The sequence below is a fragment of the Capricornis sumatraensis genome, chromosome 6 (genome assembly GCF_032405125.1).
Source record: "Capricornis sumatraensis isolate serow.1 chromosome 6, serow.2, whole genome shotgun sequence".
NCBI classification, from domain to species: domain Eukaryota; kingdom Metazoa; phylum Chordata; class Mammalia; order Artiodactyla; family Bovidae; genus Capricornis; species Capricornis sumatraensis.
In genome coordinates, this window is record NC_091074.1 from 94390411 (window position 1) to 94416237 (window position 25827).

Here is a 25827-nt window from a genome sequence, read left to right on the forward strand (position 1 = left end):
TTCTATCATTTCCTTACAGTCTAGCACAGCACTGTCCAATAGAATATTATGTGAGCCACATATTCAAATTTGGATTCTCCAGTAACAACAAAAAGAATCAGAAAAATAATTTTAATAATTTATTTAACCTAATATATTTTAAAATATTTAAATATAAAATCAGTGTAAAAAATTAAATATTTTATATTTTTTGTGCCATTCTCCAAAATCTTGTAGTTTATATCTATAGCATATCTCAGATCTATACTAGCCACATTTTAAATGCTCAGTAACCACTTAGCTAATGACTGCTGTATTAGACAGTAGAAGACTAGCACATTTTAGGTGATTAGCAAATAAATATTCCATAGGCAAAACTTCAAAAAATAATCTTTTCCCCTCAACAGACTACCATGGCTGCAGGAGCCTTGCCTCAAAATGAACAACCATATTCTACATTGGTGAATAACAGTGGATATGCTGCAAACATGAAAGGTAATAGTTCTTTTGTTTTCTTATTAATTTATACTTTATTTTATTTTACTTTATTTTTTCTTAAATTTATTTTTTAATTGGAGGAAAATTGCTTTATAATTTTGTGTTGGTTTCTGCCATACAACAACTTGAATAAGCCAAAATTATACATATATCACCTCCCTCTTGAGCCTCCCTCCCCTCCCCCATCCCACCCTACCAGTTCATCACAGAGCACAGGGCTGGACTCTCTGTGTTCTATAGCAACTTTCACCAGCTATCTGTTTTACCCACTACAGTGTATATATGTCAGTGCTACTGTCTCCATTCGTCCCACCCTCTTCTTCCCCGCTATCTCCACAAGTCCATTCTCGACATCTGTGTCTCCATTACTCCCATGCAGATAGGTTCATCAGTATCATTTTTCTAAATTCTGTATATATAGATTTAATATATGATATGTATTGACTTACTTCACTCTGTATAACAAGCTCTAAGTTCATCCACCTGACTACCACTAACTCAAATTCATGACCCTATGGACTATATAGTCCATGGAATTCTCCAGGCCAGAAAACAAGAGTGGGTAGCCGTTCACATCTCCAGGGGATCTTCCCAACCCAGGGACTGAACCCAGGTCTCATGCATTGCAGGCGGATTCTTTACCAGCTGAGCCACCAGGGACGCCCTTTTATTTTTATGGCTTACTAATCCATTGTATATATGTACATCTTCTTTATCCATTCATCTGTTGATGCACATCTAGGTTCCTTCTGTGTCCTGGCTATTGTAAGTAGTGTTGCAATGAAAACTGGGTTATGTGTGTCTTTCTGAATTGTGGTTTTATCAGGGTTTATCCCCAGTAGTGGGAGTGCTGGGTTATATGGTAGATTTATTCCTAGCTTCTTAAGAAATCTCCATAATGGCTGTATCAGTTTACTTTTCCACCAGCTTTGCAGGAGGGTTCCCTTTTCTGCATATCCTCTCTAACATTTAAGGTTTGTAGACTTTTTGATAATGACCATTCTGATTGGTTTTTGCCAAGAGAATGCACTGGTCATAGCAAACACCCTCTTCCAACAACACAAGAGAAGACTACACATGGACATCACCAGATGGACAATACTGAAATCAGATTGATTATATTATTTGCAGCCAAAGTTGCAGAAGCTCTATACAGTCAGCAAAAACAAGACCTGGAGCTGAGTGTGGCTCAGATCATGAACTCCTTATTGCCAGATTCAGACCTAAACTGAAGAAAGTAAGGAAAACCACTATACCATTCACATATGACCTAAATCAAATTCTTTATGATTATACAGTAGAAGTGACAAATAGATTCAAGGGATTACATCTGTTAGAGTGCCTGAAGAACTATGGATGAAGGTTCATGACATTGTACAGGAGGCAGTGATCAAGACCATCCCCAAGAAAAAGAAATGGACAATGGTTGTCTGAGGAGGCATCATAAATAGCTGAGAAAAGAAGAGAAGCAAAAGGCAAAGGAGAAAAGGAAAGATATACCCATTTGCATTACTTTGTCAACAAAGGTCTGTCTAGTCAAGGCTATGTTTTTTCCAGTGGTCATGTAATGATGTGACAGCTGGACTATAAAGAAAGCTGCGCGCCAAAGAATTGATGCTTTGAACTGTGGTGTTGGAGAAGACTCTTGAGAGTCCCTTGGACTGCAAGGAGATCCAACCAGTCCATCCTAGAGGAGATCAGTCCTAAATATTCACTGGAAGGACTGATGTTGAAGCTGAAACTCCAATACTTTGGCCATCTGATGTGATGAGCTGACTCATTTGAAAAGATCCTGATGCTGTGAAAGATTGAGGGCAGGAGTAGAAGGGGACGACAGAGGATGAGATGGTTGGATGGCATCACCAACTCAATGGACATGGGTTTGGGTGGCCTCTGGGAGTTGGTGATGGACAGGGAGGCCTGGCGTGCTGCAGTTCATGGAGTCGCAAAGAGTCGGACTTGACTGAGCAACTGAACTGAACTGAACTGAATGCAGAGTTCCAAAGAATAGTGAGGAGAAATAGGAAAAACTTCTTCAGTGATCAATGCAAAGAAATAGAGGAAAGCAATAGTATGGGACAGACTAGAGATCTCTTAAAGAAATTAGAGATACCAAGGGAACATTTCCAGAGAAGGCAATGGTACCCCACTCCAGTACTTTTGCCTGGAAAATCCCATGGATGGAGGAGCCTGGTAGTTTGCAGTCCATGGGGTCGCTACTAGAGTCAGACACTACTGAGCGACTTCACTTTCACTTTTCACTTTCATGCATTGGAGAAGGAAATGGCAACCCACTCCAGTTTTCTTGCCTGGAGAATCCCAGGGATGGGGAAGCCTGTTGGGCTGCCGTCTATGGGATCGCACAGAGTCAGACACGACTGAAGCAACTTAGCAGTAGCAGCAAGGGAACATTTCATGCAAAGATGGGCTCTATAAAGGACAGAAATGGGATGGACCTAACAAAAGCAGAAGATACTAAGAACAGGTGGCAGGAATACACAGAGGAACTATACAAAAAAGGTCTTCATGACCCAGATAATCACGATAGTGTGATCACTCACCTAGAGCCAGACATCCTGAACTATGAAGTCAAGTGGGCCTTAGGAAGCATCACTATGAGCAAAGCTAGTGGAGGTGATGGAATTCCAGTTGAATTATTTCAAATCCTAAAAGACGATTCTGTGAAAGTGCTTCATTCAATATGCCAGCAAATTTGGAAAACTCAGCAGTGGCCACAGGACTGGAAAAGTTCATTTTCATTCCAATCCTTAAGAAAGGCAATGCCAAAGAATGCTCAAACTACCACACAATTGCACTCATCTCACACGCTAGCAAAGTAACGTTCAAAATTCTCCAAGCCAGGCTTCAACAATGTGTGAACTGCGAACTTCCAGATGTTCAAACTGGATTTAGAAAAGGCAGAGGAACCAGAGATCACACTGCCAACATCCGTTGGATCATTGAAAAAGCAAGAGAGTTCCAGAAAAACATCTACTTCTGCTTTATTGTCTGTGCCAAAGCCTTTGACTGTGTGGATCACAACAAGCTCTAGAAAATCCTGAAAGAGATGGGAATACCAGACCACCTGACCTGCCTCTTGAGAAACCTATATACAGGTCAGGAAGCAACAGTTAGGACTGGAGACGGAACAACAGCCCCGTTCCACATAGAGAAAGGAGTACGTCAAGGCTGTATATTGTCTCCCTGTTTATTTAAGTTATATGCAGAGTACATCATGAGAAATGCTGGGCTGGAAGAAGCACAAGCTGGAATCAAGATTGCCAGGGGAAATATCAATAACCTCAGATATGCAGATAATACCACCCTTATGGCAGGAAGTGAAGAAGAACTAAAAAGCCTCTTGATGAAAGTGAAAGAAGAGAGTAAAAAAGTTGGCTTAAAACTCAACATTCAGAAAACTAAGATCATGGCATCCAGCCCCATCGCATCATGGCAAATAAGTGGGGACACAGTGGAAGCAGTGAGAGACTTTATTTTGAGGGGCTCCAAAATCCCTGCAGATGGTGATTGCAGCCCTGAAATTAAAAGATGCTTGCTCCTTGGAAGAAAAGTTATGAGCAACCTAGAGAACATATTAAAAAGCAGAGACATTACTTTGCTAACAAAAGTCTGTCTAGTCAAGGCTATGGTTTTTCCAGTAGCCATGTGTGGATGTGAGTTGGCTTTAAAGAAAGCTGAGTGACAAAGAATTGATGCTTTTGAGCTGTGGTGTTGGAAGACTTTTGAGAGTCCCTTGGACTGCAAGGAGAGCCAACCAGTCCATCCTAATGGACTGAATATTCATTGGAAGGACTGATGTTGAAGCTGAAACTCCAATACTTTGGCCACCTGATGTGAAGAACTGACTCATTTGAAAAGACCCTGATGCTGGGAAAGATTGAGGGCAGGACAAGAAGGGGAAGACAGAGAATGAGATGGTTGGATGGCATCACTGACTCATTGGACATGAGTTTGAGTAAGCTCTGAGAGTTGATGATGGGCAGGGAGGCCTGGTGTTCAGCAGTCCATGGAGTCACAAAGAGTTGGACATGACTGAGTGACTGAACTGAACTGATTCTGATTGATGTTAGATGATGCCTCATTGTAATTTTGCTTTACATTTCTCTAATAGCCATTTTGAGCATCTTTCATGTGTTTATTGGCCATCTGTATCTCTTCTTTGGAGAAATACCTGTTTAGGTCTTCTGCCCATTTTTTGTTTGGGTTGTTTATTTTTCTGATATTAAGCTGTCATGAGCTGCTTTTATGTTTTAGAAATTAATCCTTTATCAGTTGCTTCATTTGCAGTTTTTTTCCCATTTTATGTGTTGTCTTTTCATCATGTTTGTAGTTTCACTTGCTGAGTGAGTGCTTGATTATTTAGAAGTGTTTTGTTTAGCCTCCATTTGTTTGTGTTTTTTACAGCTTTTCTTGTAATTGATATCTAATCTTACAGACTTATGTAAGTGTTGTTACCATTGATGTGTGAAGTTAAAGTCCCCTAGTATTTCTGTGATACTGTAAATTTCTTCCTTTATGTATATTCATATTTGCTTTATGTTTTTAGGTACTCCTATGTTGAGTACCTATATTTACAACTTTTAAATCTTCTTCCTGGTTTGTTCCCTGGATCATCGTGTTCTTTGTTGTAACAGTATAAGTATTGCTACTCCAACTTTCTTTTGATTTCCATTTTCCTGAAATAACTTTTCCTGTCCCATTTCAGTCTGTATCTGTCTCTAGATCTCAAGTGAGTCTCTTGTAGGCATCATATTTATGGAACTTGTTTTTGTTTCCACTCAGGGACTCTGTGTCTTCTGCTTGGAGCATTCAGTCAGTTTACATTTAACTTTTAAATTAGAAGTTAGCTTTTAGCTTTTGCTTGTCTGTAAAGCTCTTGATTTCTCCATCAAATCTGAATAAGAGCCTTGCTGAGCATTCTTGGTTGTAGGTTTTTCCCTTTCATCACATTAACTCTTTCCTGCCACTCCTTTTTTGGCCTGCAGAATTTCTGCTAAAACATCAGCTGATAAACTTATGCGAGTACCTTTATATATAACTTGTTGCTTTTTCCTTGCTACTTTTAATATTCTGTCTTTAACTTTTGTCATTTTGATTGCAATATGTCTTGCTTGGTGTTTTCCTCTGGAATAATCCTGGTGGGACTCTGCACTTCCTAGACTTGAGTGAGTGTTTTCCTTTCCCAGGTTAGGAACGTTTTCAGCGATTATATCAAGTATTGTCTCAGGCCTTTTTTCTCTCTGTCTTCTTCTGGGACCTCTATAATGCAAATATCATTGCACTTGATGTTGTCCCAGAGATCTCTTTAACTGCCCTCTTTTCTTTTTATTCTTTTTTCTGTTCAGAGTCGGTGATTTCCACCATTTGTCTTCTCCCTTGCTGATCCATTCCTCTGTATCATTTAGTCTGCTATTAAGTTCTTTTAGTGTACATTTCAACTACTACATTCTTTAACTGTGTTTGGTCACTCTTTATATTTTTTTAAGACTTTGTTTAAAAACTTCGACTTCTCACTCAGTGTATACATTCTTCTCCCAAGTTCTTCCATCATCTTTAGGATTGTTCCTCTGAACTATTTCTTGAGTAGATTGACTCTCTCCACTTTACTTAGTTTTTCTTCTGGAGTTTTATCTTGTTCCTTCATCTGGAACATTTTCCTTTGCCATCTCACTTTGTGTAAGTTGTTATTTGTATTTTCATGTATGTGGTAAGTTAGTTATATTTCTTGACCTGTGAGAAGTGGCCTGTGGGAGACATCCTATGTGTCTCAGCAGTGCATTTGTCTCTTGTCGTCTAAGCTAGATGCTCTAGGGTTTCTCCCTGAGATGGGTGTGTGGATTCTTCTGTTATGGGGGCTATATGTACAGTCTTGTAGGCTTGATTGGCCCCTAGCCCATTTGGCTTTCAGACCCTGCATTGTGCAAATGCTGCTGGTTGCTGTTTCTCAAGACAGCACAAGGTCTGGTCACAAGGCAGCTGGCTACAGAACCCTAGGGAGCCTCAAGGCTAGTGCTGGCTCACTGGTGGCAGAAACCAGGTCCCGAAGAGTCCAGGGCTGTTGCTTGGCCACTGGTTGTTAAAGCCAGAACCTGTGGTTAGTGCCGGTCTACTGATAGGCAGAGCCAGTTCCTGGAGTCCAATTATAGGACCAGGGATCCCAGAACTCGTTTCAGGTAGTTGGTGGTAGGGGCGGGCAGGCTGGTTCCTGGACTTGGTTGTGGAGTCTGAGATGTCCTGAAGCTTCTGTTGGCCTGGTAGTGGACACAGCCAGAGCCCAGCTGCTCTCAAGGTATGATCTGGCCTTCTGTGGGTGTCCTAGATCTGCAAGCTACAGGATTATTGTTTCCTTTGATCTGGTGTCTGCTCCTTGTTGATAAGTGAAGCTGTTCTAGAGGCTAGTGCAGGCTTCCTGGGGGGAAGGCCTGGTGCCTGCCTACTGGTGGGTGAAGCTGGATCCTGGCCCTATGGTGGGTAGGGCCATGTCAGGGGCATATCTTAGAGGTGGCTGTGGGCTCAGGAAGTCTTTGGAAAGCCTTTCTGCTTATGAGTGTGCTGTGTCCCTCCACAGTTAGTTGTTTGGCCTGAGGTAGCCCAGCTCTAGTCCATACAGGCTGTTGGATGAAGCCCATCTTTCCACTAGTCAGCCAATATGGCAGCTACCAACAGTAGTATTCACCTGGAAGAATGTTGCCAAGTGTGACTGCCAAAGTGTTTATATCCCCAGGGTGAACTATAGCTGCCCTGACCTCTGCAGGGGATTCACCATGACCAGCAGGTGGATCTGGCTCAGGCTCTTGTCAAATGACTAGTTTTGCCCTGGATCTTGATGTGTGTGCTTTTATGTGTTTCCTTTAAGAGTAAAGTCTCTTTTCCCACAGTTCTTTGGGGCTCCTGAAATGCCCCACTGGTGTTTGAAGCCAAATGCTCTGGAGGCTCATCCTACAGCGCTGTGCAGCCCTATGTAGGATTTAGAACACTTACTCACTCTGCAGTATAGTTACTTTCCAGTTGGTGGGTCATCCACCTGTGCTCAGTTGGCTTCAGTCATGTCCAACTCTTTGCAACCCCATGGACCATAGCCTTCCAGGCTCCTCTGTCCATGGGATTTCCCCTGCAAGAATGCTGGAGTGGGTTGACACGTCCTCCTCCAGGATCATCCACCTGTGGGTATGCAATTTGATTATATTTTGAGTCCGCCCATCCTACCCATCTCTTGGTTCCGTCTCTGTCTTTAGTTGTAGGAGATCATTTCTGGTAGGTTCCAGTCTTTTTCATCCATGCTTTTTCTGCATATATTTATGATTTTGGTGTGTTCATGAGAGGAGGTAGGCTCAGGGTCTTTCTACTCTGTCATCTTGGCCACTCTCTCCTTAGTCTTCTAAGAAGCAGTGTTGAAAACAATGTTTATCTCCTTCATTTTCCTCTTAAAGTATCTGGCTGTTCCTCTCATCAAGCACCTGCTTGCAGTTTGATCTTTCATTTCATTCTTCTGTTACTCGCCAGTGTCACTTATAAAGACAATTCAGAAGCATGCTAGCCCTTCTTCTCTGTCTTTGTCTCTCTGTCATGGCCTTACAGTTCTGATTCTTACAAAGTTTCCCAGGAAAGGAAGTGTGCTGTTACTCAGACTCTTAACTGCTATACTCACCCTCTCTCTTTCCTACTGTTGAAAGCTCTGAGCTGGAAGTACAACCCGATTTCCTGCCACTTTGGCATCACTGGTCTTGCTGCTACCACTAGCAGTTAGCCAAGAAACATGTTGAATAATTTTTGTTGGCAGTACCCCTTGCATGATTTTCTTTCTGCCTACTTTGGATTTTGCTCAAGTTCATTTTAGTGCTCCTCTGTAGGGATCTTGGAAGGGTTTTCCCCCTCTGAGTATGGATTTGATAATATAAGGAGAAGTTAAGAAATAAAGGTCTAAAGGTATTGGAGTTAAATGCTTGCTGGGAATAGTTGGTTTGTGAAGTTGGTTATGCTTCTTATTAGAATCTATCCACTCCACCAGAGAGAGCTCTTTCATCAAGAAAACCAAAGTTTTGCACTTCTGACCTTGTCTACCTGAAACTGTCAAAACATTGTTAATTGGCTATACTCCAATATAAAATAAAAAGCTTTAAAAGTAAATTCCAGGTCTTTATAGATCCTCCATCTCTCTGTGCTGTGTCTGACTCTAAAGGGACTAATACTTCTGATAACTACCATCTGTGGACAACTTCTATGTGCCAGACTTACCACATATTCATTTCCCTGATTTTAGAAAGAAGAGGTATCTGAAACAAATGCTTTCATAATGATGTCAGTTTCTTGCTTCTCTGGTAGAGGGGTTTTCCCCTATGTACTTTCCAGTTAATGAATGTCAGAATTCAATTAGCCTTTTTCCCCTTTCTTCAGTTGGAATGTTATGTCTTAGTTGGTGTTTCTCACCTGGGATTCTCTTGGCTTTTGAGGCGAAGCAACTCTTGATTGTACAGGAGAGCCCTTAGCATTGAAAACATTTAGTATCTTTGCCCTCTTCATCTAGTAATGTCCCTAGGTCACAGTGGCTATCAAAAAATCATATACATTTCCAGATGTCCCCAGGAAGGTTGTAACCCCTATTGTCATCCACTCACTAAGCTGATTTTTACCTTTCCAAAAGCATTTTTTAAATAAAAATTTCCTTATTGTGTAAGTGTAGCTAATTGTTAATTAGGAAAAAAATAGAAAAAATTTTAAAAACTTTATATGTAACTTTCCTAAACTGCATCTCATTTATGAAGACAGTCAGTTATACATTATTAAGTTAACATTGGGATATGGCTAGTATACTTTTTAAATGTTGACTAATAGGTGATGAGAAATTCTAACTAAGGGGTATATAAATAAAATACTTAAATGATTTTTAAAGGAAAATTGGAAATTCAGTAAATATTGAATTAGCTTTGGAATTAAACAGACCTCAATTTAAATCTTGGTTCTACTACATTTGGAAGGGAAAACTTATTTTGGGGAAATTTCAAATATTCCCAGAAGTATACAGAGTACAATAAAGATTTCCAGGTGGGACCCACCTGCCATGGAGGTACCGTCCCCTAAGTAGGTATCATCACCCAACTTTAACAATATCAGGTCACTGGCTTCCTCCACTCATTTCCCCTACCTCCATATTACTTCATTTGATCCATTAACTGTATATCATCATTGCAATAACTAAAAAAGTTACCAATAGTTTCTTAGATATCTAAACATTGCCAAGATTTCTCCTTGTCTCATAGATGTATCTTTAAATTGAGATCCAGCAGTATATATGATTTCATACATCATACATGATTGAGATGTATCTTAAATATCTTTTAAATTTGGATTTCCCCCAATCTCTTTTTCCTTACACTTTATTTGTTGAGGAAATCAGATTTTTTACTCTGTAGATTTTGCCATAATCTATATTTTGCTGATTATATCCTAATACTGTTTACTATAAATTGAATTGATAGAAAGATGTAGACTCTGTAGTCAGGTTTTTTTATTGGCATGATATTTCATAGAAGGTGCTGTATTCTTCCATCAGGATTCTCATGTTGTCAGAGTGTCCCTCTTCTTATAATGTTATTTCTTTTATTTTGAAATCATTTCCAACATACAATAAAGCACAAAAATTTTTCTATGTATTTTTCAACCAGAGACCCTCATTCAAATTTTATCAACTGTCTCTGTAATATCTTTTAGTACCAAAAGGTTACTTGTCATGTTTTTTCAACTTCTTTTAGTGACCATAATTAGTCCTTTCTTGACCTTTATGAAGATTACAGGCTAGTTATTTTGCAGTGTGTTTCTCAGTTTGAGTTTGTCTACTTTTTCATCATAAGATTGAAATTTTTGGCAGAAATATCACAGAAGTGATTCTGTGGTTTTTTGTATTCTCCATCCTGTCAAGCAATTCAAGATACCATTTGGTCATAAAACTGGAAATGTTAAGTTTGATCACATCAGTAAAGTTGTATCTGCCAAAGATTTACCTATTATACATTATTCTTTTTCCCAACATTTTATGGAGAGATCCACTGAGATCTTGTATATATCCTCGTCCTCATCCAGCTTTTACTCAGTAGTTTCAGCTTTTAATTACTACTATGACAGATAACTGAATGGAGGTTTTCTAATTCCTTCTTTCCTTTGGCATTTCTTCATTAGCATTCTGCTGTGAGAAAGAACTTTCCCTTAGCTTTTATTTGTTCGGTTATTTCAGTGTAGATTACTACTACTTTGTACAGTGGAATATCATCCTTTACTATCATTTGTTTGGTGCTCAAATATGATACTATAATCTTTGGCAACTTATGTTAGTGTATGTATATATGTATGTATGTGTATACACTTGTAGTTATTTTTGTTTTTGTCTATGCATATTGAAAACCATGAATTCATGTTGATACTTCATATTCTAATCCAACACTATACCATCATTCTAGTTTTGCCTGTTTTTATGTTTACAATTCCCTTCTCCAAGAGTGAGAAACCTGGCTCTTATTATCCCCAATATGTCTGCTTATTTATTCAGCCCTTGTTTTCATAACCAATCTCCCAGACCTGCTCAGCCATCATCTAGTTTAGCTCTTTTTTTCACATGGGGCCTACATCCTGCCAGATCATGTATCATATGCTATTAGATATCTTCCCGTGTTAGCTCTGACCTCTGCTAAATCACCTTCACTTAGCCTGCCTTGTGGCTCTTTTCTTTGATTGTATATACATTTTTAATTAAAATATTGAGGTAATTAAGTACTAGCATGCAGTTGTAAGATATAGTACAAAAATATCTCATTTACCCTTTACTCAGTTTCTACCAACAGTAACCATCTTACAAAATATAGTACTATTTCACAGCCAGTATACTGACATTGTTATAGTCAAGATACAGGACAGTTCCGTCAATACAAGGATTCCTTCTGTTGCCCATTTATAGCCAAACCCACTTCCACCCATGACTTTTGGCATAGGTTTCTTTGGGTATATCCACTTTAAGTTTCATTTGACCAAGGCCAATCTTTGAGGTTTGTTCTTATCCTTTTTTGAGGGCTTACCTTTCTCAGCATGGAACCTCTGGAACAAAGGAGAGGGCTTAGGGCAGTCAGGGCTCCAGTATTTTCAGTGTACTTGTTGAAAACTATAGAATATTGCTGAAAAAAATTAAAGATTTAAATAAATGAAAAGACATCCTGTGTTCATGATTTGGAAGAATTGCTAAGATGTCAGTGCAACCCAACAGAATCTACAGATTCAATGCAATCACCATCAGAAATCCCAATGATTTCTTTGCAAAAATAGAAAAATTCACCCCAAAATTTGCATGGACTATTGAACGACCCCCAAATTACCAAATAATCTTGAAAAACAAGAACAAAGTTTAAGAACTTGCATCTTGAGTTCAAAACTTACTACAAAGATACAGTAATTAAAATGGTGTGGTATTGGCATACCCAAAGACATACAAACAAATGGAATGGAAAACCGATCCCAGAAAAAAACCTTGCAAATGTGGTCAGTGGTTTTTGACAAGGGTGCCAAGGCTATTCAGTGGGGAAAAAAAAAATAATCTTTTTATCAGTTAGTAGTGAGACAACTGTGTGCACATGCAAAAAAAAAAAATGATGTTGGACTCTTACCTTCTGCCATATATGAAAATTAACTCAAAATAAAAAACCTGAGAGAAAACAAGATGGCAGAGTAGAAGGACATGGAGCTTACCTCTTCCCACAAATACATCAAAAATACATCTACATTTGGAGTAATTCTCACTGAATATCTACTGAATGCAGGCAGAAGATCTCATACAACCCCAACTGCAAGAAAGATCAACATATAAAATGAGAGAAAAAAATGGTAATTGAGATGAGACCTATGCCCCTTGGAGGGAACTATGAAAAAGGAATGGTTCCCTCACCCTGGGAACCTCCTTCATCATCTGAAAAGTTAGCTGGGACAGATAGGGAGCTTCAGAAGCTCAGAGGAGAGTGCACCAGCAGGCTTGTGTCAGACAGGGCAGAGAAAGACCAGCACAGATGGTCCTTGCCAACTTGCTACACTTCTGAGCCCAAATCATGCCCCTGCTGATGTGTGCAGTGGTGAGTGCTACAACTTGAGCTTCAACAGACAGACCTAGGGACTGGACTTGGTTTGGCTATGTGGAGACAGCCCAAAAGCCCTGAAGTATGATCTGAGGATGTGTGTTCAAGATGGAACCCAGGTCTCCCATAGGAGCACCATTGTCAATGAGCTTGTAAAGGGAGGGGCATGGCCCTCCAATAGTAGCTTTGGTCTCAGTGTGCTAACAGCAGGAGTGATTTTGCTGCTACAAGATTTAGGAGCATGCAGGTGGCAGCAGGTTGCCCACATGTGGAAGCGGCTGAAATCTGAGCCAGTTACCAGTACTCTCAAAGTGGATGCAAGGCATAGCTTTGGCGGGTTTTCAAGCCTGCAACTTTCTAGGGGCAATGACTGAGGGACATCATGCTGACTACTGGCAGTCCTACTGCTGAGGTGAGTCAAATATGAGCAGCAGCAGACTTCGTGGCTGCACACACATGGAAGTGGCACCAAAATGTGAGCCAATTACCAGCTTTCCCACCGTGGAAGTGGGGCCAAAGACAGTGCCTCCAATAGTGTACTTTGTGGGTACACACACTGGGTGGCAGTTTACATCACTGAGCACAGTGGACAAGTCTCCTGGAGAGGAATATGCAGCAGCTTCTTTCCCACAAGGAGTAGTCCAATCCCAACTACCTCACACTGCAGCCTAGAACTGGTTCTGGAGGCTTCTGTTCCTACAACCGAGGAGCAAATCCTGCTGTGACTATCAAAGAACAAGGAGAAGGCTCTACCCAACATTGACTGCAGGCTCTGGTCACCATAACACCAAACACACACACACACACACACACACACACACACACCCTCCTCTCCCAAGAGGATAATGGCCAGGACACCCTAAAGAAAGACATGGCAGGCATCCATACCAAATATAGCCCATGCGCCAAAATTACTGAACACATGCATGCTGAACACGAATACTCCCACATAAAAACAGATAAAGGCCCAATATCACTGATGAACATAGATGCAAAAATCCTCAACAAAATTCTAGCAAACAGAATCCAACAACATATTAAAAAGATCATACATCATGACAAAGTGGGCTTTATTCCAGGGATGCAAGGATTCAATATTTGCAAATTAGTCAGTGTGATACACCATATTAACAAATTGAAAGATAAAAACTAATGATTATTTCAATAGATGCAGAGAAAGCCTTTGACAAAATTCAACACCCATTTATGATAAAAACTTCCCAGAAAGCAGGCATAGAAGGAACATGCCTCAACAGAATAAAAGCCGTAAACGACAAACCCTCAGCAAACATTATTCTCGATGGTGAAAAATTGAAAGAATTTTTTTCTAAATTCAGGAACAAGACAAGGGTACTCACTCTCACCACTACAATTCAACATAGTTTTGGAAGTCCTAGCTACAGCTATCAGAGAAGAAAAAGAAATAAAAGGAATCCGGATTGGAAAAGAAGTAAAACTCTCACTGTTTGCAGATGACATGATCCTCTACTTAGAAAACCCTAAAGACACCACCAGAAAATTACTAGAGCTAATCAGTGAATATAGTAAAGTTGCAGGATATAAAATTAATACACAGATCCATTGCATTCCTATACACTAAGAAAATAGAGAAATTTAAGGAAACAATCCTATTCACCATTGCAACAAAAAGAATAAAATACTTAGGAATAAATTTACCTAAAGAAACAAAAGACCTATGTATAGAAAACTATAAAAGAAGTAAAAAAAAATGATACAAATATATGGAGAAATATACCATGTTTGTGGATTGGAAGAATCAATATAGTGAAAATGAGTATAGTACCCAAAGCCATCTATAGATTCAATGCAATCCCTATCAAGCTACCAACAGTATTTTTCACAAAATTAGAACAAATAATTTCACAATTTGTATGGAAACATGGGAAACCTTGAACAGCCAAAGCAATCTTGAGAAAGAATAGAACTGGAGGAATCAACCTGCCTGACTTCAGACTATACTACAAAGCTACAGTCATCAAGACAGTATAGTACTGCCACAAAGACAGAAATATAGATCATTGGAACAAAATAGAAAGCCCAGAGATAAATCCATGCACTTATGGACACCTTAGGTGCTGAAGTGGCGAGCAGCAGCTGTGTGGCGCTGGAGTGGCGAGTGGCGGCTGCGCGGCACTGGAGCAGCTGAGAGGAGATAACCCACGTCCAAGATCAGAAGCAGCAGCTGTGAGGAGATACCCCACATGCAACTCAGAGAAACCCCAGTAAGACAGTAGGCACTGGAGCAGCTGTGAGGAGATACCCTGCGTCCAAGGGCAAAGGAGAGAAGCCCCAGCAAGATGGTAGAAGTGGCAAATTCATGTTTAGAATCAAACCGCATTCCCGCCAGAGATGCTAAGAGGGCTCAAACAAACCTTGTGTGCACCAGTACCCAGGGACCCCACAGAGACTGAGACAGAACTGTGTTTGAGCATCTCCTGTGGACGTAAGGGTCAGCAGTGGACTGCCACAGGGACAGGGACTCTGAGTGCAGCAGACTTGGGTATGGCATAAGCCCTCTTGGAAGAGGTCGCCATTAACCCCACCATAGAGCTGCCAGAGCTTACACAGGATTGGGAAATAGGTACTTGGAGGGCACAAACAGAACATTGTGCACCATGATCCAGGAGAAAGGAGCAGTGACCCCAGAAGAGTCTGACCCAGACTTGCCTGTGAGTTTCCAGGAGTCTCCAGTGGAGGTGTGTGTTGGTGGCGGCCTGCTGCAGGGTTGGGACACTCAGTACATGCATGGAATCTTTTGAAGGAAGTCACCATTATCTTCATTGCCTCCACCATAGTTTGGCCCCAGGTAAATAGCAAGAGAGTTCCAGAAAAACATCTATTTCTGCTTTATTGACTATGCCAAAGCCTTTGACTGTGTGGGTCACAATAAACTGTGGAAAATTCTGAAAGAGATGGGAATACCAGACCACCCGACCTGCCTCTTGAGAAACCTGGATGCAGGTTAGGAAGCAACAGTTAGAACTGAACATGGAACAACAGACTGGTTCCAAATGAGAAAAGGAGTACATCAAGGCTGTATATTGTCACCTGCTTATTTAACTTATATGCAGAGTACATCATGAGAAATGCTGGACTGGAAGAAGCACAAGCTGGAATCAAGATTCCTGGAAGAAATCTCAATAACCTCAGATATGCAGATGACACCACCCTTATGGCAGAAAGTAAAGAGGAGCTAAAAAGCCTCTTGATGAAAGTGAAAGAGGAGAGCGAAGAAGTTGGCTTAAAGCTCAACATTCAGAAAACGAAGATCATGGCATCTGGTCCCATCACTTCATGGCAAATAGATGGGGAAACAGTGTCAGACTTTATTTTTTTGGGCTCCCAAATCACTGCAGATGGTGACTGCAGCCATGAAATTAAAAGACTCTTCTGCTTGGAAGGAAAGTTATGACCAACCTAGATAGCATATTCAAAAGCAGAGATATTACTTTGCCAACAAATGTCCGTCTAGTGAAGGCTATGGTTTTTCTAGTGGTCATGTATGGATGTGAGAGTTGGACTATGAAGAAAGCTGAGTGCTGAAAACTTGATGCTTTTGAACTGTGGTGTTGGAGAAGACTCTTGAGAGTCCCTTGGACTGCAGGGAGGTCCAACCAGTCCATCTAAAGGAGACCAGTCCTAGGTGTTCATTGGGAAGACTGATGCTAAAGCTGAAACTCCAATACTTTGGCCACCTCATGAGAAGAGTTGACTTACTGGAAAAGACCCTGATGCTGGGAGGGATTGGGGGCAGGAGGAGAAGGGGATGACAGAGGATGAGATAGCTGGATGGCATCACCGACTCAATGGACATGGTTTGAGTGAACTCCAGGAATTGGTGATGGACAGGGAGGCCTGGTGTGCTGCGATTCATGGGGTTGCAAAAAGTTGGACAGGACTGAGCAACTGAACTGAACTGAACTAAATACCAGGGAGGGAACACAGCTCCACCCATCAACAGAAAATTGGATTAAAGATTTACTGAGCACAGCCCCGCACATCAGGACAAGACCCAGTTTCCCCCTCAGTCAGTCTCTCCCATCTCTTCCATAAGCCTCTTATTCTTTTCCATCAGAGGACAGACAGACTGAAAACCATAATCACAGAAAACTAGCCAATCTAATCACATGAACCACAGCCTTATCTAACTCTATGAAACTATGAGCCATGCCATGTAAGGCCACCCAAAATGGATGGGTCATGGTGGAGAGTTCTGACAAAATGTGGTCCACTGGAGAAGAGAATGACAAACCACTTCAGTATTCTTGCCTTGAGAACCCCATGAACAGTATGAAAAGGCAAAAATATATGACACTGAAAGGTGAACTCCGCAGGTGGGTAGGTGCCCAATATCCTACTGGAGATTAGTGGAGAAATAACTCAGGAAAGAATGAAGTGAGAGAGCCAAAGAAAAAACAAAACTCAGTTGTGGGATGTGACTGGTGATGGAAGCAAGGTCCAGTGCTGTAAAGAGCAATATTGCATAGGAACCTGGAATATTAGATCCATGAATCAAGGCAAATTGACAGTGGTCAGACAGAAGATGGCAAGAGTGAACATCAACATTTTAGGAATCAGTGAACTAAAATGGACTGGAACAGATGAATTTAACTCAGATGACCATTATATCTACTACTGTGGGCAAGAATCCCTTAGAAGAAATGGAGTAGCCACCATAGTCAACAAAAGATCTGATATGCAGTACTTGGATACAATCTCAAAAATGATAGAATGATCTCTGTTCGTTTCTAAGGCAAACCATTCAATATCACGATAATCCAAGTCTATGCCCTGACCAGTAATGCTAAAGAAGCTGAAGTTGAATGGTTCTATGAAGACCTACAAGACATTTTAGAACTAACGCCCCAAAACGATGTCCTTTTCATTATAGGGGACTGGAATGCAAAAGTAGGAAGTCAAGAAACACTTGGAGTAACAGGCAAATTTGGCCTTGGTATACAGAATGAAGCAGGGCAAAGGCTAATAGAGTTTTGCCAAGAGAACGCACTGGTCATAGCAAACACCCTCTTCCAACAACACAAGAGAAGACTCTACACATCTCTCACCAGATGTTCAACACTGAAATCAGATTGAAAATATTCTTTTCACTCAAAGATGGAGAAGCTCTATACAGTCAGCAAAAACAAGACTGGGAGCTGCCTGTGGCTCAGATCATGAACTCCTTATTGCCAAATTCAGACTTCAATTGAAGAACATAGGAAAACCACTAGACTATTCAGGTATGACCTAAATCAAATCCCTTATGATTATACAGTGAAAGTGAGAAATAGATTTAAGGGACTAGATCTGATAGAGTGCCTGATGAACTGTGGACAGAGGTTCATGACTTTGTACAGGAGATAAGGATCAAGACCATCCCCAAGAAAAAGAAATGCAAAAAAGCAAAATGGCTGTCTGAGGAGGACTTATAAATAGCTGTGAAAAGAAGAGAAGCAAAAAGCAAAGGAGAAAAGGAAAGGTATACCCATTTGAATGCAGAGTTCCAAAGAATAGGAAGGAGAAATAAAAAAGCCTTCTTCAGTGATCAGTGCAAAGAAATAGAGGAAAACAGTAGAATGTGAAAGACTAGAGATCTCTTCAAGAAAATTAGAGATACCAAGGGAACATTTCATGCAAAGATGGGCTCAATAAAGGACAAAAATGGGATGGACCTAACAGAAGCAGAAGATATTAAGAGGTGGCAAGAATACACAGAAGAACTGTACAAAAAAGGTCATCATGATCCAGATAATCACAATGGTGTGATCACTCACCTAGAGCCAGACATCCTGAACTATGAAGTCAAGTGGGCCTTAGGAAGCATCACTAGGAACAAAGCTAGTGGAAGTGATGGAATTCCAGTTGAGCTATTTCAAATCCTAAAAGTTGATGCTGTGAAAGTGCTGCACTCAATATGCCGGCAAATTTGGAAAACTCAGCAGTGGTCACAGGACTGGAAAAGGTCAGTTTTCATTCCAATCCCTAAGATGGACAATGCCAAAGAATGCTCAAACTACCACACAATTGCACTCATCTCACACACGAGTAAAGTAATGCTCAAAATTCTCCAAGCCAGGCTTCAACAATACGTGAACCGTGAACTTTCAGATGTTCAAGCTGGATTTAGAAAAGGCAGAGGAACCAGAGATCACATTGCCAACATCCGTTGGATCATCGAAAAAGCAAGAGAGTTCCAGAAGAACATCTATTTCTACTTTCTTGACTGTGCCAAAGCCTTTAACTGTGTGGATCACAACAAACTCTGGAAAATTCTCCTAGAGATGGGAATACCAGACCATCTGACCTGCCTGCTGAGAAATCTGTATGCAAGTCAGGAAGCAGCAGTTAGAACTGGACATGGAACAACAGACTGGTTCCAAATTGGGAAAAGAGTTTGTCAAGGCTGTATATTGTCACCCTGCTTGTTTAACTTATATGCACAGTACATCATGTGAAACGCTGGGCTGAATGAAGCACACACTGCAATCAAGATTACTGGGAGAAATATCAATAACCTCAGATATGCAGATGACACCACCCTTGTGACAGATAGTGGAGAAGAACTAAACACCCTCTTGAGGAGAGTGAAAAAGTTGGCTTAAAGCTCAACATTCAGAAAACTAAGATCATGGCATCCTGTCCCATCACTTCATGGCAAATAGGTAGGAAACAGTGGAAACAATGGCAGACTTTATTTTTTGAAGGGCTCCAAAATCACTGCAGATGGTGACTGCAGTCGTGAAATTAAAAGACACTTACTCCTTGGCAGGAAAGTAATGACCAACCTAGACAGCATATTCAAAAGCAGAGACGTTCCTTCGCCAACAAAGATCCATCTAGTCAAGGCTATGGTTTTACCAGTGGTCATGTATGGGTGTGAGAGTTGGACTATAAAGAAAGCTGAGCGCCGAAGAATTTATGCTTTTGAGCTATGGTGTTGGAGCAGACTCTTGAGAGTCCCTTGGACTGCAAGGAGATCCAACCAGTCCATCCTAAAGGAGATCAGTCCTGAGTGTGAGTGTTCATTGGAAGGACTGATGCCGAAGCTGAAACTCCGGTACTTGGCCACCTCATGCAAAGAGTTGACTCACTGGAAAAGACCCTGATGCTGGGAAAGATTGAAGACAGAAGAAGAAAGGGACAACAGAGGATGAGGTGGTTGAATGGCATCATCAACTCAATGGACATGAGTTTGAGGAAACTCTGGGAGTTGATGATGGACAGGGAGGCCAAGAGTGCAGCAGTCCATGGGGTCCCAAACAGTCGGATATGACTGAGCAATTGAACAGAAATGATGGACACCTTATCTTTGACAAACGAGGAAAAAATATACAGTGGAGAAAAGACAATCTCTTTAACAAGTGCTGGCAAAAGTGGTCCGTCACCTGTAAAAGAATGAAGTTAGAACACTTTCTAACACCATTCCCAAAAATAAAATGGATTAAAGATCTACAAGTAAGACCAGAAGCTATAAACCACTTAGAGGAAAACATGCAGAACACTTTCTGGCATAAATCATAGCAAGATCCTCTATGACCCACCTCCCAGAGTAATAGAAACAAAAATAAACAGATGGGACCTAATTAAACTTAAAAGCTTTTGCACAAGGAAGGAAACTATAAGCAAGGTGAAAAGGCAGCCTTCAGAATGGGAGAAATAGTAGCAAATGAAACAGCTGACAAAGAATTAATATCCAAAGTATATAAGCAGCTCATGCAGCTCAATGCAACCCAATCAAAAAATCGGCCACAGAACTAAACAGACATTTCTCTAAAGAAGACATACAAATGGCTAACAAACACATCACTCACTATCAGCGAAATGCAAATCAACACCACGATGAGGTACCATATCACGCTGGACAGAATGGCAGCCATCAAAAAGTCTACAAAAGTGCTGGATAGGGTGTGGAGAAAAGGGAACCCTCTTATACTGTTGGTGAGAATGCAAAGTAGTACGGCCACCATGGAGAACAGTGTTGAGATTCCTTAAAAATCTAGAAATAGAACTGCCGTGTGACCCAGCAATCCCACTGCTGAGCATACACACCAAGGAAACAAGAATTAAAAGAGACACGTGTACCTCAGTGTTCATTGCAGCACTGTTTACAATAGCTGGGACACGGAAGCAACCTAGCTGCACATCAGCAGATGAATGGATAAGGATGTGTGGTACATATACACAATGAAATATTACTTAACTAAAAAAAAGAACGCATTTGAGTCAGTTCTAATGAGGTGGATGAAACTGGAGCCTATTATAGAAAGTGGAATAAGAAGGAGAAACAGAAAGAGAAATACCAACACAGTATATTAATGCATAAATATGGAATTTATAAAGACAATAATGACGACTCTATATGGAAGACAGCAAAAGAGACAGATGTAAGGAACAGACTTTTGGACATGTGGGAGAAGGCAAGGGTGAGACAATTTGATGTATATTGAAACGTATATTACCATATGTAAAACAGGTGACCAGTGCAAGTTCAATGCATGAAGCAGGGCACTCAAAGCTGGTGTTTTGGGACAACCCAGAGGGATGGGGTGGGGAGGGAAGTGGGTAGGGGGTTCAGGATGGGGAGACACATGTACACCTGTGGCTGATTCATGTTGATGTATGGCAAAACCCACCACAATATTGTAAAGTAATTACCCTCCAATGAAAATAAATAAAATTTTTTTAAAACAGCAAATTAATTCTGAAGAATGAATTAGGGAGCTGGAAGATAGAATAATGGAAATCACCCAATCACAGTTAGCAGACAAAAGGACAAATGAAAAGAAAAAATGAAACCAACATATTTAACCTATGGGATGCCAATTTATGCATAATAGAGATTCCTGAGGGAGAAGAAAGACATAAGGGGATTGAAAATTCATTTGAAAAAATTATTGCTGAAAACTTGCTAAATGAAAGGGGGAAGATATCTAGGTACAGGAAGTAAGTTCAGTTCTGTCTCTCAGTCATGTCCGACCTTTGTGACCCTATGAATTGCAGCACGCCGGGCCTCCCTGTCTATCACCAACTCCCGGAGTTCACTCAAACTCACGTCCATCGAGTTGGTGATTCCATCCAGCCATTTCATCCTCTGTCGTCCCCTTCTCCTCCTGCCCCCAATTCCTCCGAGCATCAGTCTTTTCCAATGAGTCAACTCTTCGCATGAGGTGGCCAAAGTACTGGAGTTTCAGCTTCAGCATCATTCCTTCCAAAGAACACCCAGGACTGATCTCCTTTAGAATGGACTGGTTGGATCTCCTTGCAGTCCAAGGGACTCTCAAGAGTCTTCTCCAACACCACAGTTCAAAAGCATCAATTCTTTGGTGCTCAGCTTTCTTTACAGTCCAACTCTCACATCCATACATGACTACTGGAAAATCCATAGCCTTGACTAGACGGACCTTTGTTGGCAAAATAATGTCTCTGCTTTTGAATATGCTATCTAGGTTGGTCATAACTTTTCTTCCAAGGAGTAAGTGTCTTTTAATTTCATGGCTGCAATCACCATGATTTTGGAGCCCCCCAAAATGAAGTCTGACACTGTTTCCACTGTTTCCCCATCTATTTGCCATGAAGTGATGGGACCAGATGCAATGATCTTAGTTTTCTGAATGTTGAGCTTTAAGCCAACTTTTTCACTCTCCTCTTTCAGTTTCATCAAGAGGCTTTTTAGAATTGCTTAATTCTTCTAGTTTTTTGCTTATCTGAGAAATTTTTTATCTCTCTTTCTAAATGATAATCTTGCTGGGTTGAGTATCCTAGGTTGCAGGCATTTTACTTTCAGGACTGAATGTATTGTGGTACTTCCTTCTGACGTGCAAAGTTTCTGTAGAGAAATCAGCTAATAGCCTTACTGGGAATCCCTTATAACTGACTGTTTTTCTCTTGCTGTCTTTAGAATCCTCTCTTTAACTTTTGTCATTTTAATCATGATGTGTCTTGATATAAGTCTGTTTGGGTTCATCTTGTTTGGGACAGTCTTTACTTCCTGTGTTGGCTTAAAGCTCAACATTCAGAAAACTAAGATCATGGCATCTGGTCCCATCACTTCATGGCAAATAGATGGGGAAACAGTGGCTGACTTTATTTTGGGGGGCTCCAAAATCACTGCAGATGGTGACTGCAGCCATGAAATTAAAAGACACTTACTCCTTGGAAGGAAAGTTATGACCAACCTAGATAGCATATTCAAAAGCAGAGACATTACTTTGCCAACAAAGGTCCATCTAGTCAAGGCTATGGTTTTTCCAGTAGTCATGTATGGATGTGAGAATTGGATTGTGAAGAAAGCTGAGTGTCGAAGAATTGATGCTTTTGAACTGTGGTGTTGGAGAAGACTCTTGAGAGTCCCTTGGACTGCAAGGAGATCCAACCAGTCCGTTCTGAAGATCAGCCCTGGGTGTTCTTTAAAAGGAATGATGCTAAAGCTGAAACTCCAATACTTTGGCCACCTCATGCGAAGAGTTGACTCAATGGAAAAGACTCTGATGGTGGGAGGGATTGGGGGCAGGAGGAGAAGGGGCCGACAGAGGATGAGATGGCTGGATGGCATCACCGACTCGATGGACATGAGTTTGAGTGAACTCCGGGAGTTGGTGATAGACAGGGAGGCCTGGCGTGCTGCAATTCATGGGGTTGCAAAGAGTCTGACACAACTGAGCAACTGAACTGAATGGAAATGTGTTCTAAAGGAAATATTGGAAGGTCTTCTCTGAATAGAAAAAAGCAAGTGTCTATAGGGAAGGAAAAAAATCACAATAGGAAAGGCAAATATATAAAAGGATTGAAGATCACTTAAGCTAGTACATATGTTTTGAAAACCAATAAAATTTTTTGTGAAAATGATTATAATAAACAGCAAAAGGATAAACAAAGTATAAAAATAGGATATAAAAATTATAAAATGGAGAGGAGTAAGAAAATGTAGATCTTTTAGAATGTGTTTGAGCCAATATGACTACCAGTGTAAAACGAGTAGATATAGTAATGAGTTAACATATTTGAAATCTAGGGTAACCACAAGTCAAAAGCATAGATTCACAAAAACCAAAAAGAAAACTCAACCCTAATACAGTAGGGAAACACAAAAGAAAAAACAAGGAATTCCCTGGCATTCCAGTGGTTAGGACTCTGTTCTTTCACTGCCAGGGCTTGAGTTCATTCCTTGGTCAGGGAATTAAGATCCCACATGCCATGCAGTATGCCCCCCCCCAAAAAAAATTGCTTTCATTGTTAGTGGACTAAATGCTTCAATCAAATGACACAGAGTGGCAGACTAGATAATAAAAGAAGATGCTGCCAACAGGAGACCCACCTTAGGGTGAAGGACACACATAGATTGAAAGTGAGGGAATGGAAAAAGGTATTTCCTGCAAATAGAAATGACAAGAAAGCAGGGGTGGCAATACTTATATCAAGCAAAATAGACTTTAAAACAAAAACCATAAAGAAAGATAAAGAAGGACACTGTATATTGATAAAAGGGTCAATACAAGAAGATACTACGCTCACTAACATATATGCACCCAATATAGGAATACCTAAAACAGATGCTAGCAAGAAAAAAGAAAAATTGTTAGGAATATATTAATATTAAGAGACTTTAAAATCCCACTGACACCAATGGACAGATCTTCCAGACAGAAAAATCAGTAAGGTAACAGAGACCCTAAATGACACAATACAACAGTTATACTTAACTGATGTACTCAGGACATTACATTCCACTCCCCCACCTCCAAAAAAAAAAAAGGAAAATAAATTCTTTTCAAGAGCACATGGAATATTCTCTAGGATAGACTACATATTAGGACACAAAACAAGCCCTAACAAATTTTAAAGAGCATAAATAATTTCAAGCATCTTTTCTGACCACAGGAGCATGAAACTAGAAATTAACCACAGGAAGAGAAGTGAAAACAAGGTTACATGGAAACTAAACAACATGCTACTAAAAAACCAGTGGGTCCATGATGAAATGGAGAGATTTTTTTTTTAATTACCTCAAAATAAATGACAGTGAAAACACAAATAGCTTTTCATGAAGATGGCGCCGAAGGCAAAGAAGGAAGCCCCTGCCTCTCCTAAAGCTGAAGCCAAAGCAAAGGCTTTGAAGGCCAAGAAAGCAGTGTTTAAAGGTGTCCACAGCCACAAGAAAAAGAAGATCCAGACATCACCCACCTTCTGGCGGCCCAAAACACTGCAGCTCAGGAGGCAGCCCAAATATCCTCAGAAGAGCGCCCCTAGGAGAAACAAACTTGACCACTATGCCATCATCAATTTCCTCCTCACCACCAAGTCATCCATGAAGAAAATAGAAGACAACTACACACTGGTATCCATTGTGGATGTCAAGGCCAACAAGCACCAAATTAAACAGGCTGTGAAGAAGCTCTGTCCCATTGACATGGCTAAGGTCAATACCCTGATCAGGCCTGATGGAGAGGAGAAGGCCTATGTTCGACTGGCTCCTGACTATGATGTTTTGGATGTTGCCAGCAAAATTGGGATCATCTAAACTGAGTCTGGCTGGCTAATTCCAAATATAAAAGTTTTCACTATGAAGAAAAAACACACACACAACTAGACAAAAAGAAGATGTGGTACATGTGTACAATGATTATTACTTGGCTATAAAAAAGAATGAAATAATGCCATCTACAGCAACATGGAGGGACTTAGAGATTGCCATACTGAATGAAATAAGTCAGATAAAGAAAGACAGGTGTTATATGAAGTCAGATAGAAAAAGACAGGTATCATTGCTTATATGTGGAATCTTTAAAAATGGTACAAATGAACTTATTTACAGAACAGGGGATCTTCCTGGCTCAGAGATCGAACCTGCATCTCTTACATCTCCCACATTGGCAGGCAGATTCTTTACCACTAGCACCACCTGGGAAGCCCCTGTGTATTTATGGAAGGAGGGCTGTTAGGAGGAGCCCTGTGTTGTTGGATTAGAATTGCTAACATCTGCATGAACTCTCAGTTTTCAACATAAATGCATGCATATATAAATATGGATGTAAATGTGTGGTGTATGTGTGTGTATACGTGTATATATTGTATGCATTCTTTAGTTCTATCCACTGAGAATGCCTGCAGGCAACAACTGTTTAACTGTAGTGACCACACCTAGCATCTGGACTTGGTTTCTAAATATCATTTTTTACCATAAACACCAGAACTTATTAGATCT

General features: G+C 40.5%; 1 protein-coding gene and 1 pseudogene across 2 annotated transcripts in view; both read left to right on the top strand.

Annotated features, from left to right (window-relative positions):
- Window positions 1-392: 392 nt before the first annotated feature.
- PTPDC1 (protein tyrosine phosphatase domain containing 1) overlaps window positions 393-25827 on the top strand; it is a 47969-nt gene continuing 22534 nt past the window's right edge. For both annotated transcript variants that reach the window (XM_068974071.1, XM_068974072.1), the window contains exon 1: window positions 393-474. In XM_068974071.1, the coding sequence (XP_068830172.1) occupies window positions 393-474 (82 nt within the window). The remainder of the gene's footprint in view (window positions 475-25827) is intronic.
- Window positions 24667-25143, top strand: LOC138080673 (large ribosomal subunit protein uL23 pseudogene; annotated as a pseudogene).